At 39.3% G+C, this 16,644-nt stretch overlaps 2 protein-coding genes across 3 annotated transcripts in view; both read right to left on the reverse strand.

The window, feature by feature from the left end:
- Positions 1-45: 45 nt before the first annotated feature.
- LOC109518886 (occludin-like) lies at positions 46-8,973 on the reverse strand. Of its 2 annotated transcripts, none has more exons than XM_019875022.1 (9): positions 8,669-8,973; positions 6,269-6,838; positions 5,303-5,506; positions 5,056-5,217; positions 2,659-2,813; positions 1,670-1,912; positions 1,394-1,565; positions 1,226-1,267; positions 46-1,068 (listed from the first exon to the last, which is right to left on the reverse strand). In XM_019875022.1, the coding sequence occupies exons 2-9, from the start codon at positions 6,806-6,808 to the stop codon at positions 967-969; spliced, it is 1,620 nt and encodes a 539-aa protein (XP_019730581.1). In that variant the 5' UTR covers positions 6,809-6,838; positions 8,669-8,973; the 3' UTR covers positions 46-966. The 2 variants fall into 2 exon arrangements, with proteins under 2 accessions (XP_019730581.1, XP_019730582.1); XM_019875023.1 differs by having other exon boundaries at positions 1,670-1,897; positions 8,669-8,972.
- Positions 8,974-9,596: 623 nt separating this feature from the next.
- Positions 9,597-16,644, reverse strand: part of LOC109518887 (MARVEL domain-containing protein 2-like) — an 11,156-nt gene continuing 4,108 nt past the window's right edge. Inside the window, exons 2-5 of the mRNA XM_019875024.1 lie at positions 14,690-14,886; positions 14,434-14,605; positions 9,994-10,044; positions 9,597-9,820 (exon numbers count right to left, since the gene is read on the reverse strand). Of these exons, the coding sequence (XP_019730583.1) occupies positions 9,707-9,820; positions 9,994-10,044; positions 14,434-14,605; positions 14,690-14,886 (534 nt within the window). The 3' untranslated portion in view covers positions 9,597-9,706. The remainder of the gene's footprint in view (positions 9,821-9,993; positions 10,045-14,433; positions 14,606-14,689; positions 14,887-16,644) is intronic.

Below are 16,644 nucleotides of genomic sequence, written 5' to 3' on the forward strand. Positions count from 1 at the left end.
TGCAAAAAAAGTCCCCAATTAATTCCCATTAAATAACCAAAGTGATAAACAAACGTGGAATGTTTTATTTTACTATTGCTAATGCCTCGTACATTGGATATAAGAGGTCTACGCATCTGTGTTCAAATGTCAAGTTTTTATGATGTGTAATGAGACACAGTACCTGATCTCTTCAACAGCTGTAAAAAAAATATTTGGAAACCGTGGTTGGAAAAGTGTGCACACCCTCTGATGACTGAGCATGCGGCTGTGTACATAATTAACCAAACCGCATTCAAACTCACGTTCAACGTGTGTCGGTACATCCCTACTGCCATTTAAAGTGCATCTGGTTAAGCCCAAATAAAGTTTAGCTGTTCAAGTAGACTGTTCCGGACATTTTTTTCTGTGCAAAACAGTAGTCAGCTAAAACTGACTAATGTTTTGAACAGTTCACCCTCTCTAAGGCTCCAGAAAAGTAGCCCTAAAGCATGACGCTGCCGCCACCTCGCTTCACTATAGGTATGGCGTTCTTTTGTTCATGGGCAGTGTTATATTTGCGCCAAACATACCGGTTGAAATTACGGTCAAAAGGTTTGACCTCACTTTTATCGGCCCAAAAAATAAGCTTCCAAAAGCAATTAACGTGAGTGTGAACGTGACTGGTTAATTTTGAACACAGTCACATCCGAGTTACAGGAGGGTGTGCACACTTGTGCAACCACATTATTGCAGTTGCTTGATTTTACTTCTCTTCTGAAAAATACATATTTTCAATAGAGTTGTACAGGTATAGGTCACAATCGTGAAAAAAGTTCTGAAATGTTTATTTTTAGAGCAAAGTTCACAAACTGCGTAAGTAACATTAGTGCGACATCGTTGTAAATAAAGTGATCAATCTGTTTTATGCAGTTTCTCAATATAAAAGTGCACAGGCAAATGCTGATTGCATTTTCGTTTTGTCAGCGTTTAACTGACGCACCTGCGCTAACAAAGTCCTTGGTCAAAGTTTTTTACTAGCTGTTTGATGTGGAAGAGTTTTTGCCGAAGTTCTCTGCCCTCCCTTTTCTTTGCTTGATAATCTGGTGCCTAAAAGAGAGACATGTGGGAACAGACTGACAAATGACTCTTTGTGTTTTATTTGGTAACAATTTACAGTTTCATAAAATATTGAGGGGGAAACAATAACAACGTTATTGGTACTCTATGTGTGAATGCATAGTATGTGCACATCTGCTTCACTTACCCTTTTGAGATCTTTTAGTCTATTATATTCATCGGCCACACCCTGAGAATGGAACCAGAAGAATGTTAACACTGAACTTGAGAGCACCCTCATACTGTGTTTGATGTTCCTAAGGAAGTCACGGGTACAGAATGTCTATTAGCAAATACATTTTCTCTGATCGGCTACCTGGTACTTGATGGAGTTCTTGTCCAGGGAGTCCAGTTCTCGACTCAGCTTATGAATCTGGTCACAGATGTCATCCATTTCTTTGCACAGGTTCTTATAACGAGCCAGCGAGGAGTCATAATCGCGTCTGTACTGCCGACGCTGCTGGTCCGAGATGATTTCCGGGTACTCCCTGAACAGAGAAGTGAACAGATGTTTTTATTTCATTTAATTGAAATAAGTTGCAAGTGCAAGAGCCAAATCGGCCTCACTGTTACATTGGCTTTGTTACATCACCTGAAGAGATGTTGGTCTTGGTCTTGGTCCAACTCATTAGCAGTGTCTCCTCCAGTGGTGTAAGCCGTTTCATTTTGGTATTCCGCCATCTCCTGAGATGCACAATCCCTGTGGTTCCTCTGGACCCTTAAGGCATGTTTCTTGCCGCTGTCTGCGTCACCTGAGGAGCTGCTGCACACTACAGGCCTGCTGTTCTGGTACGGGTGCTCTGCCTCTTGATGTTTGCTACTAACCTCACAGGAGCTAGAAAAATATACACTCAAGCAAATTAGTGAATATTGTTGCTGTTGGGGGGAATCCTCTCGTCACCAAAAACCTAGCTTATCACGGAAAAAAAACCCCAAAACAAAATAAAAAAAACATCTTGCTTGAGTTAGCAAACGCCAAACTGTTACTGATGCGATTATAGCTAATCTTGCTAACCGTATCCTGTTGCGCACCAACATCAACACTACACCTCCCGCAAATCATGTTGAATCACTACAACAGACCAGACAAAAATCGTTTAGTATTTCACATAAACAAACTACTGTGGTTATACTTATCTTCCCAGACTCTTTTTCAAAGGTCTTGAGTGGTACAATCTGTAAAACGAGAAGCTGGCTAAGCAGTGTAATAGGTTGGAAATGAATCTGTACATATCATTCAGATTTTAAATCTTGAGGTGACATAATACTGCGTGGGTGAGGGAAGAGACAGCGTTTTACAAATTTAAATAACACAATGACACCTGAATTTCATTAACAAGCCATAAAAATAACAGACGACGTGGCAACAGAACAATAGTATAAATTGATAAAAAAATTTAAAAAATGGGATGAGATTTGAACCTAAGAGGTCTTTGCCTGACAACAGCTGCCGGAATGAGAGAAGATGCTTATTATGATTCACACCACCCCTTTTCATTTTCAATTCTACTGCCACATTCTAAAATGATTATGACACTTTTCGACTGTATGACGACAAAGCAAACACTGTAGTATACGCACTTGTCGCGGTTCAAATTTCCATCGCTGTAAATGAGGTCTGTGTCCTGGCAATACAAAGCTGTGCTGTTTCCCCCACGAAGGTCAGAAGCTGCTTTCTCTGATATAACAACAGTTGGTGCCTCCTGGGTGCTTCTTCCTTCTCCAACATGGTTTACCTAATGCAGCATAGAGAAAAGAGCCAAAGAGACAAAAGTTGTCGGAAGTATAAGCACAGATACTTTTGTAAGCATTTTGTAAAAAATATTTTTTTTAATTTTGAAGTCTCATTTTATATACTTTATTTTTTTATCGTTCTAATTTGGCAGGGTTGGTAAAAACAGTCATCTCTGTGATACTGTGATGTCGAATTAACAAAACAAGACCTTTATCATTTGTTTTATGAAGCACTTTGTGTTGCTTTTAAAGTAAGAAAGGTTTGATTAGACGTGATTTGCTTTGGCGCCACCTGGTGGCGAATCGGTGCCAAGGATGTACAATTTTCATAATTTAGTGAAGCTTTTTTTTTTTGTTAGTGTAATGCATAAATTCCTTTATTTGTAACTTTCGGGATTTCGAATCCAATTAATTCCTTGCATAAAAAGCGGAGAGGGTAGTTTTTAGTTCATGGTAACATAAATAATAATTTTGCGACATTGAAATAATTCAGATCTAGTGTTCTATGCTGCAATTAGTATCATACATGACATTTGATCATATATTATACAGTTTCTGTGTTCTTGTACCACAAGGAGCTAACTTTTAGGCCGTGGTGCAAAGACTGAATCATTTACTGCCACTACTCTGTGGGGATTCACACAGTAGCACTGTGGCAACCTAACCCTTTTATCCATTATACATGGCCATACATTAAATATGCCTTCCCTGCAAGGAAAATCACCCTCACTGTGGTACACTAGTGGCCCAGCATTCAAATGAAGCCAACTCCCAATCACTGGGAGTATGTAGGTCAGGACATTTCTGGATAAATGAATTTTGTTGCCTCTCTCCTCGTAATTGTAGTTGCACCAGAGTACGCATTCCTGTTACAATACTGAAGGCCACACGAGGCTCCTGCTACGAATTACAAAAAAATGTAGCAAGAAAAAGGATTTGGAGCAGCATGCTAAATGTTCCAGAAACCATGTCAATGTTTTTCATTTTGGTTTGGGGCTGTAAGCTTTTTAGAAAACAAACACACTGGCAACTTAACATTTATATTTTAGTAGGGAGTGCCGTAGTGCTTTGAAACACAATTTTCATTTGCTCCTATTATCACGCAGCACTTGCATCTCAAATATACTTTGTCCAGTTGATAAAAATTGATATGCATTAAAAACCGCAATATTGCTGTAATGTGTTTTTATAAGAAAAAAATGCACTGTAATTTTGACAAAATAGCATGTAATGAATTAAACAGTTGTGCCACATTTTAGGGGGCTTAAATTTAATGGACATTGTGCCGCTCTTTCTGATGTGAGCACCTTGGCCACCCAGGGGCATTATAATTCATCCATCCATCCATCCATCCATCATCTGATCTGCTTATCCTCACAAAGGTCATGGGCCTGCTGAAGCCTATCCCAGCTGTCTTCGGGCAATAGGCGGAGTACACCCTGAACTGGTTGTCAGCCAATCACAGGGCACACATAGACAAACAACCATTCGCGCTCACAATCACACTTAGGGACAATCAGCGTTCAATCAACCTACAGTGCATGTTTTTGTCATGTGGGAGGAAACCGGAGTATCCGAAAAAAACGCACACAGGCACGTGGAGAACAGGCAAACACCACACAGGGAGGACGAAAGCTCCAGAAATGAAACCATGACCTCTGCACTGTCCAGTGGACGTGCTAACTAGTTGACCACCGTGCCCTGAGTTATCATTAGGATTCAAATGAAAATTATTATTTTCCAATCAATCAAAGCCATTCATTACTATGCACAGAATGTTCCACCAACATAAAGCATGAATCTTTTCAGTCCCAAGATGACTTAACAACAACTCCATTACTTTTTTTATTGTCACGAGAGATCCTTCAATGTGTGCTGTCATTGCAGCTCTCACTAGTTAATGATCAGTCAGAGTGAAACCTGGGTGTGCCTCAGATAAAGGCAACTATCTCTAAGTCAACAGCGGTTTGTAAGAAAAGGTGAAACTTAGTCATGTGAACGGTCAGGTTGCACAAAAATCCGCAGTGATTATGTGCCTATGATGACCCACTTGTCATCAAAATTAATTGGCCATTTTAAAAGTATCTATCCATCCATTTTCTAGCCTCTGTCTATCAAAGCAAATTTTGAGCAATGAGTGAACTTCACCTACGCCTGGTCGCCAGTCAATCTTTTTTGTATATAGAAAAAATAGATCGATTGATCGATCGATAGATAGATAGACGGACAGACACAATTTCTCACCCAGTCCTCTATATTCTGTCCCTCAGACTGCATGACCAGTGGTTTGTCCCAGTAGATGTTAGCTTTGCCATGGCGGCAGATTTTGCTACGAGTCTTCCAGGAGTAGAAAGCAGCCAGTGACAGGGCCAACACCACCATCAGACCCAATGCTAATGCTACCGCCTGAGAAAGAAAGCATTTTATGAAATTAAAATGATACCTTACTTGTTATCATAACAACTTGACTCCTCATTTCAAGACTACTGACCTCCTCTGGGTCCATGAAGCAGTAGTGGTACAGGTACTGGTTGTACATAGGAAAGCCCCCAGGAAAGCCAGCTCCTATGCTGCCACTAAGGCTGGGCCGGTCCGGAATGTTGTGGCACATCATCAGGATTGGATTGTATAGCATGCTCTGTGAGCTCTGGGACATTGGGTTGACTCCAATCACAAAAATGATGTCAATGATGCCCTGCAATTAATGGAAAGTCCATCTCGGTCAATACTTTGGCCTCAGAGCAGTGGAACTGTAATTTTACGCCTATTAAAAAATATATATATATATTTATCACTTAATTAAGTTGGATGTTGTCTGAATTAAGATGATTCCAATTACAAGTCTGTGAAAAGTGTTTTGCTGTTAAATGCGCTAGCTGTACCAATCTTAGGTTAGCTTAGCAATTAGCATGGTTCTCCGTCTTTTCTCATCATCCCTTTGTGAGACCGGTACTCAAAAATGTAGCTTTGAATACCCCCGCAGAGATGATAATTGCCGACTTAGGAACGATTCTATAATGTGTTTAGGTGCACTAGTAGCCAGCTGAAGCTAATTTCTAGCTAGTTGCTGCGGGGTAAGCAGCACAGAGCTTCTCTTGACCTTGGACTACCTGCAGTCCAGTCCAACAAAGCTTTTTGAGCCCGTTGTGGCAATTGATTCTTAGTTTGATTATTGAATCTGTGTTAGTGAGGCGCAAAATGCAAATTTTGCCTTGCAAACTTTGATGAGTAACCGCCTATTTTGAACCTCGACTTGAGTAGGTTTTTTTTTCACTGAGTACTTTTTACTTTTACTCAAGTAATAATTTTGAAGGCTACATTTTACTTTTACTTGAGCCATCTTATTCTAAAGTAATAGTACCTTCAATTTATGGCTACTCTACCCATCTCTGCCCGCGATCCTAAAGAGGACGAGAGGAATGGAAACTAGCTGGATGCAAGGACGCACATGACTCACCTGAAGGACAGCTAAGATGATGTCACAAATGAACACCGTGAGGTAGAAACAGGATCCTCTCATGGCCCTCGAACGGGAGAAACTTCCCACCAGAAACCCCAGTGAAATCAGGAAGTTGATAGCAGCGATGGAGATCATTACGGCCTTGGCAGACTGCGGGGTCATGTAGGAGCTACTGTAACCATAGCTACCACCATAGTACCCCTGCCCTGCCCCTGCGACACTCCCTGCACCACCAACACTGTACCCAAATCCATTCGTGTCCCACACCAATGTTGACGCCACGCATGCGAAAATGAGGAAAGACATGAGCACTGTGGCTCCGTGGAAGGTTTTAACAAAACCAGGAGGCGAAAACCATTGGTAGAAGTGTTGCGGCGTCTCCTCCATGTAGTGGGGGTCTGCAGGGGGTTGGAAGGTGTAGCTACCATACTGGCTCTGGGGAGAAGGCACACTTCTTGGGGGATGGAAGCTGCGGGAGGTGGTGCTGTAGGGCGGACTGTACAGATGGGGGCTGTCATAGTGCCGAGGTTCATACATGATTTGGTGCCACGATTGCGAAGATTGCGCCTGTAGGAAGAGAAAGAAACGAATGGTTCATTCGAGGTATTTTTGCCAGTTTAGGAATGCAGATTGATTTACCAGTAAACACTGATATATTTTCTCCAATGCAGGGTTTACCAACCTTTTTGAAATTGTATACTAATTAATGCAAAGGCTACCAGTTTTATACACACTTCTGAAAAAAAACTAATTTGCTCATAATACCTTTATGATGTGTAATTAATAACAATGACATTCATTTGTGTCAAGTCACATGTTAATGAGTTCTCACAATAATAACCACGGTCACAAGCTAATTTTAATCAGTGATGGGTTGATGTGCCCTTAAATGTATTTTTGACACGGATTTAAAAAATGTTTTAACTTTTTTCTAGCACATCTATTTTTTTTTTTTTGTGGAAGGGCGCAGCTAGAAAGGGGCGTTTGCGGAATTGTGGGAGTGCACACAGCCGTCCTCTTTGCCGGCCACTGTAGTTGGCTCACTAGGAAGGACTCACTGGAGTCCATGCAGAACATCGTTGTTCACTGCAAGAAGACCTGTACTTGCAGATGATGTAAAGTTAACCGCGTGTGAGGCTGCCTTCCTTCCACACCCAATCGTGCATCTGTGTGTCATCTGAAAATACCAATTTCTAATGTTGTATTTCTGTACTTCTACTACAACCTGCTCTCAGGTTTCACTGGCCCTCACACTTCACTTCACTGTGGAACTCAAACCAACAGGCTTTTAATAATTCAGACTGAAGACGGATGAGAGGCAAGGGCAGCCATCTTTACTGTAAGGAGAACCAACATGTGTTCCTCCCTCCACTGTGTGTTAGCTTTGTGTGTACCTGCTTAGTGCACGGAAAAGCAGTGAACAACTTCATAAACTTTGACTGTTGATCAGTAGCAAGGTATGGGAATCTCTCACCGCCTCACAATTGGATGTCATGACAATTCAGAGGGGCCACAATGCCATTTGATTGCGGATTACTGACCAATGCATCTTGAATCAATTCTCTGTTCACAGATAATCTTGTTTTTTTGTGGGTGAAATCTATCCTTAGCTAAGCAGTAAATAAATAAATACATAAATAAATAATAATTAAAAAAAACACTCTCCTTTCATGCTTTTTCTATAATACCCACAGATGCCACAGGGTGGTGCCAAAGCCCTGGCTAATAGGAAAGTAGAAATTGTTGTCAAGGATGTATGTTGAAGTGATACATCTCGACGGAGAGATTAGAATTTTAGTGTGCTGGGGTGGGGCTAAATTTAGCCAGGGAAGTTACTAAGAGTCTTTGTGGCTAATACTCGCAAACGGGAATTTTGGTACATTTTCTTTTTAAAATCAAAGCTTCTGTGAGCATTTATTTTGAGGCCAAATTTGTAAAATGATATATGAAAACATATAAGTGTTTTGTGATCATAGTTTGTGGCATGTTTAAATATAAAGTAAATTCCCCCAAAAATTCCGAGGGGGTCAATTACTTGCATTTTTTTAGCTATTCACGGCAGGAATTTGGTCTCCCACCAATAATCTCTTGCTCACACTTTACACTCAATTAAGATTACATTTGAAACAGACATTATTTTTTTTGTAAATTAAATTAGAGAGCTTAAGAGACAAAGTTCCTTGCTTGTATTTAATATTGTTTAGCCTGTTATATCGCAAACAATAATCCAATACAGGAATGACAAACATTCTGACTTTACAAAGACAACACAGGTCGAGGTTTTGTGGACGTATCGGTGTGCTGTTACTGCCTCTCATTCAAAAGCAATTGCCGTAGCACAAAAACAACTTTTAACTATGTTGACATTCGAGAAAAAAACCCAACGAAAGAACTTACCCCAACTTTCAACTTTGGACCCTTCCAGTTAAGAATAGCACTTTAGTCTCATTCCTCGCGGGACACGTTCACCTCTTTAAGTTCTTTTCCCGTGACAGTAGGAAACGCAGAGAAGAAACACAGTTTCCTTGTTGCCGTGGCCAGCCGAGCCGCAGCCTTTGTGCTCGCGTCTCAACAAGACTCACTGTCCACCCAAAGTGAGCCCTCGGCACAACCCACGTTGGCCAACACGTAGAAAGCTTGTCTCGAAAATGGCTGCAGGGCAGGTCTTATAAAATAACAATAAAATACAGGTAACATTTAATTTGATGATAATAATAATAATAATAATAATAATAATAAACATGAGTGAATACTTTAAGACGGCCTGTTTCTAGACGAGGTAAAAAAAAAGTTATTTGTGTGTAAAATAGGTAATCTACCATACAGTACAGCATATCAATTATAAAATATCAATTCCTGCTCATTACATGAATGTCTAATGAAACAAGTTATCTTATTCAGATGTTTTATTTAATAAAATAGTAAAAAACAAAAATAATAATAACAACACGAAATAAATTCCTTCTAATTAACCAATTTTAGAAAGAAACTGCTAATGCAACAAATTACAAGACCCTTTTTGGAATTAACCTTTTCATTTAATAAAATAAAAATATATAAAATGTGCTATTGTTCATTTCAGCAATTTTCTTTTTGTTTATATTTACAGTACATCACTCCACACCCACACACGTGATGAAGTAAACCTTCTATTCTGTTGTTGCGTTGACAATTCAAATATAGTTTTGTATTAACTCTCCTTTTGTTTATCTGTCATATAAAAAAGCCCAAATGACCATGAAGACCCACAGGTAACACATTGATCATCTTGATATGGTTGTAAAGGCTAATAACAGTAGTGCAAATAATACGCAACACAATTGTAAAAAACATAAAGCAAAATCCTGTACATTCTCATAAATTATATCTCAAAAGTCATAAGTCATCGCATGAATGTATCATTCTGTATTCACAATAATAAAATAAAACGAAGTGTTATTTGTTCAATCCAGATGTCTCTTGGTCAAAAGCACGGATTCTGTTTTTGACGTGACTCAGTTTGGCTTTCAAGTAGCCACAACGTTGCTTTTTCTCCAAAAAAGTAGGATCCTGTAACAGAAAGTAAAAACCTCCCATCATTGGTGACCCCGCGTTTCTCTTCTGCTCACCGCCACCTTGCCCAATCCATTTTTCTGCGGGATGCAAATGAGATTTCCCCACAGCGTCGATGGACACCATTATCTACTCAACACTACTGGAGCGGCGACATTATCATCACTTACGCTTTTTTTCTGCTCATACAGCTTTACGATATTTTGAATCCTGTCTCGGTTCTGGAAAATAAAACAGCAGCAAATGGTTTGGAAGTTACTTGAAGTACACACGCATGATATTATTTTTCTTAGAGTGAAAAAAATTCTCTTGAAAAGTCCACACAACCCTCTTCAAATGCCACGGTGGAGGAAAAAATCTCTCTCTCTCTCTCTCTCTCTCTCTCTCTCTCTCTCTCCTCCATGTAGTGGGGGTCTGCAGGGGGTTGGAAGGTGTAGCTACCATACTGGCTCTGGGGAGAAGGCACACTTCTTGGGGGATGGAAGCTGCGGGAGGTGGTGCTGTAGGGCGGACTGTACAGATGGGGGCTGTCATAGTGCCGAGGTTCATACATGATTTGGTGCCACGATTGCGAAGATTGCGCCTGTAGGAAGAGAAAGAAACGAATGGTTCATTCGAGGTATTTTTGCCAATTTAGGAATGCAGATTGATTTACCAGTAAACACTGATATATTTTCTCCAATGCAGGGTTTACCAACCTTTTTGAAATTGTATACTAATTAATGCAAAGGCTACCAGTTTTATACACACTTCTGAAAAAAAACTAATTTGCTCATAATACCTTTATGATGTGTAATTAATAACAATGACATTCATTTGTGTCAAGTCACATGTTAATGAGTTCTCACAATAATAACCACGGTCACAAGCTAATTTTAATCAGTGATGGGTTGATGTGCCCTTAAATGTATTTTTGACACGGATTTAAAAAATGTTTTAACTTTTTTCTAGCACATCTATTTTTTTTTTTTGTGGAAGGGCGCAGCTAGAAAGGGGCGTTTGCGGAATTGTGGGAGTGCACACAGCCGTCCTCTTTGCCGGCCACTGTAGTTGGCTCACTAGGAAGGACTCACTGGAGTCCATGCAGAACATCGTTGTTCACTGCAAGAAGACCTGTACTTGCAGATGATGTAAAGTTAACCGCGTGTGAGGCTGCCTTCCTTCCACACCCAATCGTGCATCTGTGTGTCATCTGAAAATACCAATTTCTAATGTTGTATTTCTGTACTTCTACTACAACCTGCTCTCAGGTTTCACTGGCCCTCACACTTCACTTCACTGTGGAACTCAAACCAACAGGCTTTTAATAATTCAGACTGAAGACGGATGAGAGGCAAGGGCAGCCATCTTTACTGTAAGGAGAACCAACATGTGTTCCTCCCTCCACTGTGTGTTAGCTTTGTGTGTACCTGCTTAGTGCACGGAAAAGCAGTGAACAACTTCATAAACTTTGACTGTTGATCAGTAGCAAGGTATGGGAATCTCTCACCGCCTCACAATTGGATGTCATGACAATTCAGAGGGGCCACAATGCCATTTGATTGCGGATTACTGACCAATGCATCTTGAATCAATTCTCTGTTCACAGATAATCTTGTTTTTTTGTGGGTGAAATCTATCCTTAGCTAAGCAGTAAATAAATAAATACATAAATAAATAATAATTAAAAAAAACACTCTCCTTTCATGCTTTTTCTATAATACCCACAGATGCCACAGGGTGGTGCCAAAGCCCTGGCTAATAGGAAAGTAGAAATTGTTGTCAAGGATGTATGTTGAAGTGATACATCTCGACGGAGAGATTAGAATTTTAGTGTGCTGGGGTGGGGCTAAATTTAGCCAGGGAAGTTACTAAGAGTCTTTGTGGCTAATACTCGCAAACGGGAATTTTGGTACATTTTCTTTTTAAAATCAAAGCTTCTGTGAGCATTTATTTTGAGGCCAAATTTGTAAAATGATATATGAAAACATATAAGTGTTTTGTGATCATAGTTTGTGGCATGTTTAAATATAAAGTAAATTCCCCCAAAAATTCCGAGGGGGTCAATTACTTGCATTTTTTTAGCTATTCACGGCAGGAATTTGGTCTCCCACCAATAATCTCTTGCTCACACTTTACACTCAATTAAGATTACATTTGAAACAGACATTATTTTTTTTGTAAATTAAATTAGAGAGCTTAAGAGACAAAGTTCCTTGCTTGTATTTAATATTGTTTAGCCTGTTATATCGCAAACAATAATCCAATACAGGAATGACAAACATTCTGACTTTACAAAGACAACACAGGTCGAGGTTTTGTGGACGTATCGGTGTGCTGTTACTGCCTCTCATTCAAAAGCAATTGCCGTAGCACAAAAACAACTTTTAACTATGTTGACATTCGAGAAAAAAAACCCAACGAAAGAACTTACCCCAACTTTCAACTTTGGACCCTTCCAGTAAAGCCTGGCACTTTAGTCTCATTCCTCGCGGGACACGTTTACCTCTTTAAGTTCTTTTCCCGTGACAGTAGGAAACGCAGAGAAGAAACAGTTTCCTTGTTGCCGTGGCCAGCCGAGCCGCAGCCTTTGTGCTCGCGTCTCAACAAGACTCGCTGTCCACCCAAAGTGAACCCTCGGCACAACCCACGTTGGCCAACACGTGGAAAGTTTGTCTCAAAAATGGCTGCAGGGCAGGTCTTATCAAATAACAATAATATACAGGTCACATTTAATGTGATAATACTACTACTACTACTAATAATAATAATAATGAACATGAGTGAATACATTTTTAATCTGAAGGTCCACATTTGACTTTTAGACGGCCTGCTTCTAGACGAGATAAAAAAAATTGTATTTGTGTGTAAAATAGGTAATCTACCATACAGTACAGTATCTCAATTCTAGAATATCAATTCCTGCTCATTTCTTGAATGCCTCATGAAACAAGTTATCTTATTCAGATGTTTTATTTAATAAAATAGTAAAAAAAACAAACAAAAATAATAATAATAACAACATGAAATAAATTCCTTCTAATTAACCAATTTTAGAAAGAAACTGCTAATGCAACAAATTACAAGACCCTTTTTGGAATTAACCTTTTCATTTAATAAAATAAAAATATATAAAATGTGCTATTGTTCATTTCAGCAATTTTCTTTTTGTTTATATTTACAGTACATCACTCCACACCCACACACGTGATGAAGTAAACCTTCTATTCTGTTGTTGCGTTGACAATTCAAATATAGTTTTGTATTAACTCTCCTTTTGTTTATCTGTCATATAAAAAAGCCCAAATGACCATGAAGACCCACAGGTAACACATTGATCATCTTGATATGGTTGTAAAGGCTAATAACAGTAGTGCAAATAATACGCAACACAATTGTAAAAAACATAAAGCAAAATCCTGTACATTCTCATAAATTATATCTCAAAAGTCATAAGTCATCGCATGAATGTATCATTCTGTATTCACAATAATAAAATAAAACGAAGTGTTATTTGTTCAATCCAGATGTCTCTTGGTCAAAAGCACGGATTCTGTTTTTGATGTGACTCAGTTTGGTTTTCAAGTAGCCACAACGTTGCTTTTTCTCCAAAAAAGTAGGATCCTGTAACAGAAAGTAAAAACCTCCCATCATTGGTGACCCCGCGTTTCTCTTCTGCTCTCTCTCTCTCTCTCTCTCTCTCTCTCTCTCTCTCTCTCTCTCTCTCTCTCTCTCTCAATGCTGGATCAAAAAACATTTTTATCTGTCTCTGTATTTTATATCACAAAAATCTGCCGTTTGAACGGGGCTGTATCAACTGTCAAAAAAAACAAAACAAACAAACAGGAAGTACCCCTTTACTTTACTACAGTCTGTAGTTTTTATTTTGTTTGAATAAAGAAGTTGATTCAGAACTTCTACTTTAACCGGTCTTTTTCATGTCTACTTAAGTACAAAGTGTGTGTACTTTTGCCACTTACAGTACTTGGTTGCTATGGCCGTTGCGTATTTGTATTTGACATACACTAAACCCCACTCAATTCCATCTTCGTGGATTTTATCTATCTATCTGATTATTTATTTATGTATTTATTTATTGTACAGTTAATAACTATTTTGGTCTAATTCTTGAAGAAATGGCGTGTAGTTCCACTTATAACCATCAGGCGGCGGCACGCTTATTTAGTTTGAGATGTGTCAATTTAAAAGAAGAAGAACGAAACAGGAAATACTGAAATTCAGCACAGTTTTTAAAAATAATTGAACGTCATTAACCATCATCCTGCTCTTTAGGGTTACAAAAAGCAACAGCTGTAGGTTCACTTTATTATGTACATCTCTAGGTATGATGCATATTGTAAGATAAGATCGTTTGGAAAAACAGAGTTTGTGTACTTGTAACACAGAAGGATTGGCTCACTATTGTACAATATTTTAATGTTATCCATTGCTTTTGTGCACCGTCAATATATGTGTTTGAATGATTGTAAAAGTGTGTCTAAAGAGTAAAATTAATGGCTTTCACTTATTGGATGGTCTTGAAGTGAACATAACCCCCTGCGATGAGGGGATTATTTTCATTGCAACAAGTGTGTGAAACGTTGCTTGACATGGGTCATCGCATGTCTTACCTCTCTGCTTTTTCCATCTGTGATGAGTCGTGCCATGACAGCATCCAGCTCACTGAACTTACTCAGGGTGGCACTGATCTCTTTGTAAAGCTCTTCGTACTCCTGATACTGATCATTGAACACAGCTTTGTATTTTTCCCTTTCTTCCACACAGCTGATCTCTGGGTACTTCCTGCAGCAACAGATAAGACAGCCAAGTTGTCAAACAGACTCTCGAATGGCCAGTCATGCAGATGTCTCCAAATTGTTGGCTCACATGACATAGTCTGCAATGATGTGCACTTTGGGGATGCAGCCAGGCGCCGCGGCTTTGTTCTGACAGTCGGGGCTTCTCTGGAAGTCAGAGGTGAGCACCTGCTGCTTGTTTTGACCTTTGTTTCCTCTCGTGTTGCTTTCAGTCTTGAATGAAATGTGTTTTGCTTTTGGTGGGGCCAGGAGGTTCTCCCCTAGATTCTGAAGGGACAAAAGTATCACGTATTTTTTTTTTTTTTGCCAGCATCTGAACATACACGACTCACAGAAAGTGATAGGGATTTCAGGTGAAATTTCAGGTTGACACTAAAAGTACAATTTCATCTTTAACTTCTCTAAAAATAGAACATTTAATTTAAAAAATATATATAAAAAGTAACAAACCCGCTCTACTTTGTAATCAAAACTGAATTAAAAAAAGAACTATAATGAATAATAGAAATCTCTTTTATCCCTGTGATGACAGGTTCACTTCACATGCATGATAATTAAACCAGTAGGTTAACTGCACTTTGTTCATTTTGACATATTAAAGCGAACTGAGAAGTGCATTGCATTTAATTAAAAAAAAAAAATCCCACTAAATTATTGTGAGGGCAGAATCACTCACACTGACAATCTTCTCAACATGTGACAGCAGAACTTACTGCGTCTTGTCTTTTTCGTGTCACACATTGAATACACTAAAGCAAGTGCACAGTCAATTACATTATGTTCGTGTTTGCCAGCAAATAAAAGCTGATTCATCACTAACAAATGAAAGCAAACTCACCGCAGATTCTCTTGACTGACATTAAATTACATCAGATTTGCTCTCCCTCCTTTTGTTCTGTGACTGATTTTGGCTTGTGTACTTTCATTAGTGGGATTGCTAATGTCACCTCTTATAAATCTGCTGCTTGAAAAAAAAAAAACTCTAATTAAAATAACTTGGCAGACGTTTAGGTGATGTGATGCAGAAGTGGCATTGACAACTTTTGGATTTGCTGAGTGTGAATAGAAGCAATGGACATTTTTAAAAAAATATACAATGTTGTTACGTCTGTTGAAAGCTAACTAGCATGCTAGCTCTTTGGAAGGACCTTTGTGACTGTGGACTCAGATCTAGTCTCAAAGATTATGACAGTTAATGGAAACTAACAAAAATAACTAAAACAAAAATATGGACATATTTTTTGTTCATGAAATAAAATTAAAACAAAAATGCTTAAAAAAGAAAGAAACTAACTGAAACTACATCTTACCTTTATAAAAACAACTAAAACTAGCTTGATGTCTTTGTTTAGTGGTGTGTTGTGAGTATTTTCCAATGGGGGGGGGTTGTGGTGTGTTGGGAGGTTTTTCCAATGGGGGGGGGGAGTCTGCTTGGCTTTTTCTGTTTCAGAGTTTCTTTTTCATTTGTGCATGTAATTGTTTTTGAGGATAGACTTGCCACTGGTCCCAATCTTGTAGCATTGTAGCATCCGTATGGCCTTGTAGCATGCAATTGTCAGTGTTGCGGTTATTGTTGTTGCCGATGAAGTGGATTTTTAAGACAGCGGCAATCACAGTCACTGAAGCTAAGCTCTATGCTCTCCAAAAACCATCTTGTTTTTATATTCTCTGCCCTATGAAAACCAGTCTTTTCTACATGTGTTGTGGGATTGATACCGTGCCTCTACAGGCTCCACTTCACCCTGACGTATCACATACTGAAAATGGAGCAAGAGTTTCTCACCATTGCCTTGTCCTCAAATTCCACCTTCTCTCTCCGTCTGGCCTCGTGCCGCCACATCTTCAGACAGACCAGAAAACTTCCCAGATACATGGTCATGTTGATGAAAATGAAAGCAGTTCCCGCCATCTGGCCCCCTTCGACTCGACACAGACCTGCCAAGATGGGGTTAATACCGACGGTCATGTAGCACAGCCCCCCGCGGTTCAAGTCGTTCATGTAAACTATGGCTGGCGCCCAATAAA

The sequence above is a fragment of the Hippocampus comes genome, unplaced genomic scaffold, assembly GCF_001891065.2.
Source record: "Hippocampus comes isolate QL1 unplaced genomic scaffold, H_comes_QL1_v1.1 scaffold20, whole genome shotgun sequence".
Taxonomy (NCBI): Eukaryota; Metazoa; Chordata; class Actinopteri; order Syngnathiformes; family Syngnathidae; genus Hippocampus; species Hippocampus comes.

Bases quoted from the DNA above. Each gene is read 5' to 3' on its own strand.
- LOC109518886 (XM_019875022.1), bottom strand. From the start codon at position 6,808: ATGTATGAACCTCGGCACTATGACAGCCCCCATCTGTACAGTCCGCCC. The intron at 1,913-2,658 runs GTGCGTATACTA...ATATTTTTCTAG, and splicing joins GGAAATTTGAACCGCGACAA to CTCCTGTGAGGTTAGTAGCA. The intron at 1,566-1,669 runs GTGATGTAACAA...TTCTCTGTTCAG, and splicing joins CAAGACCAACATCTCTTCAG to GGAGTACCCGGAAATCATCT.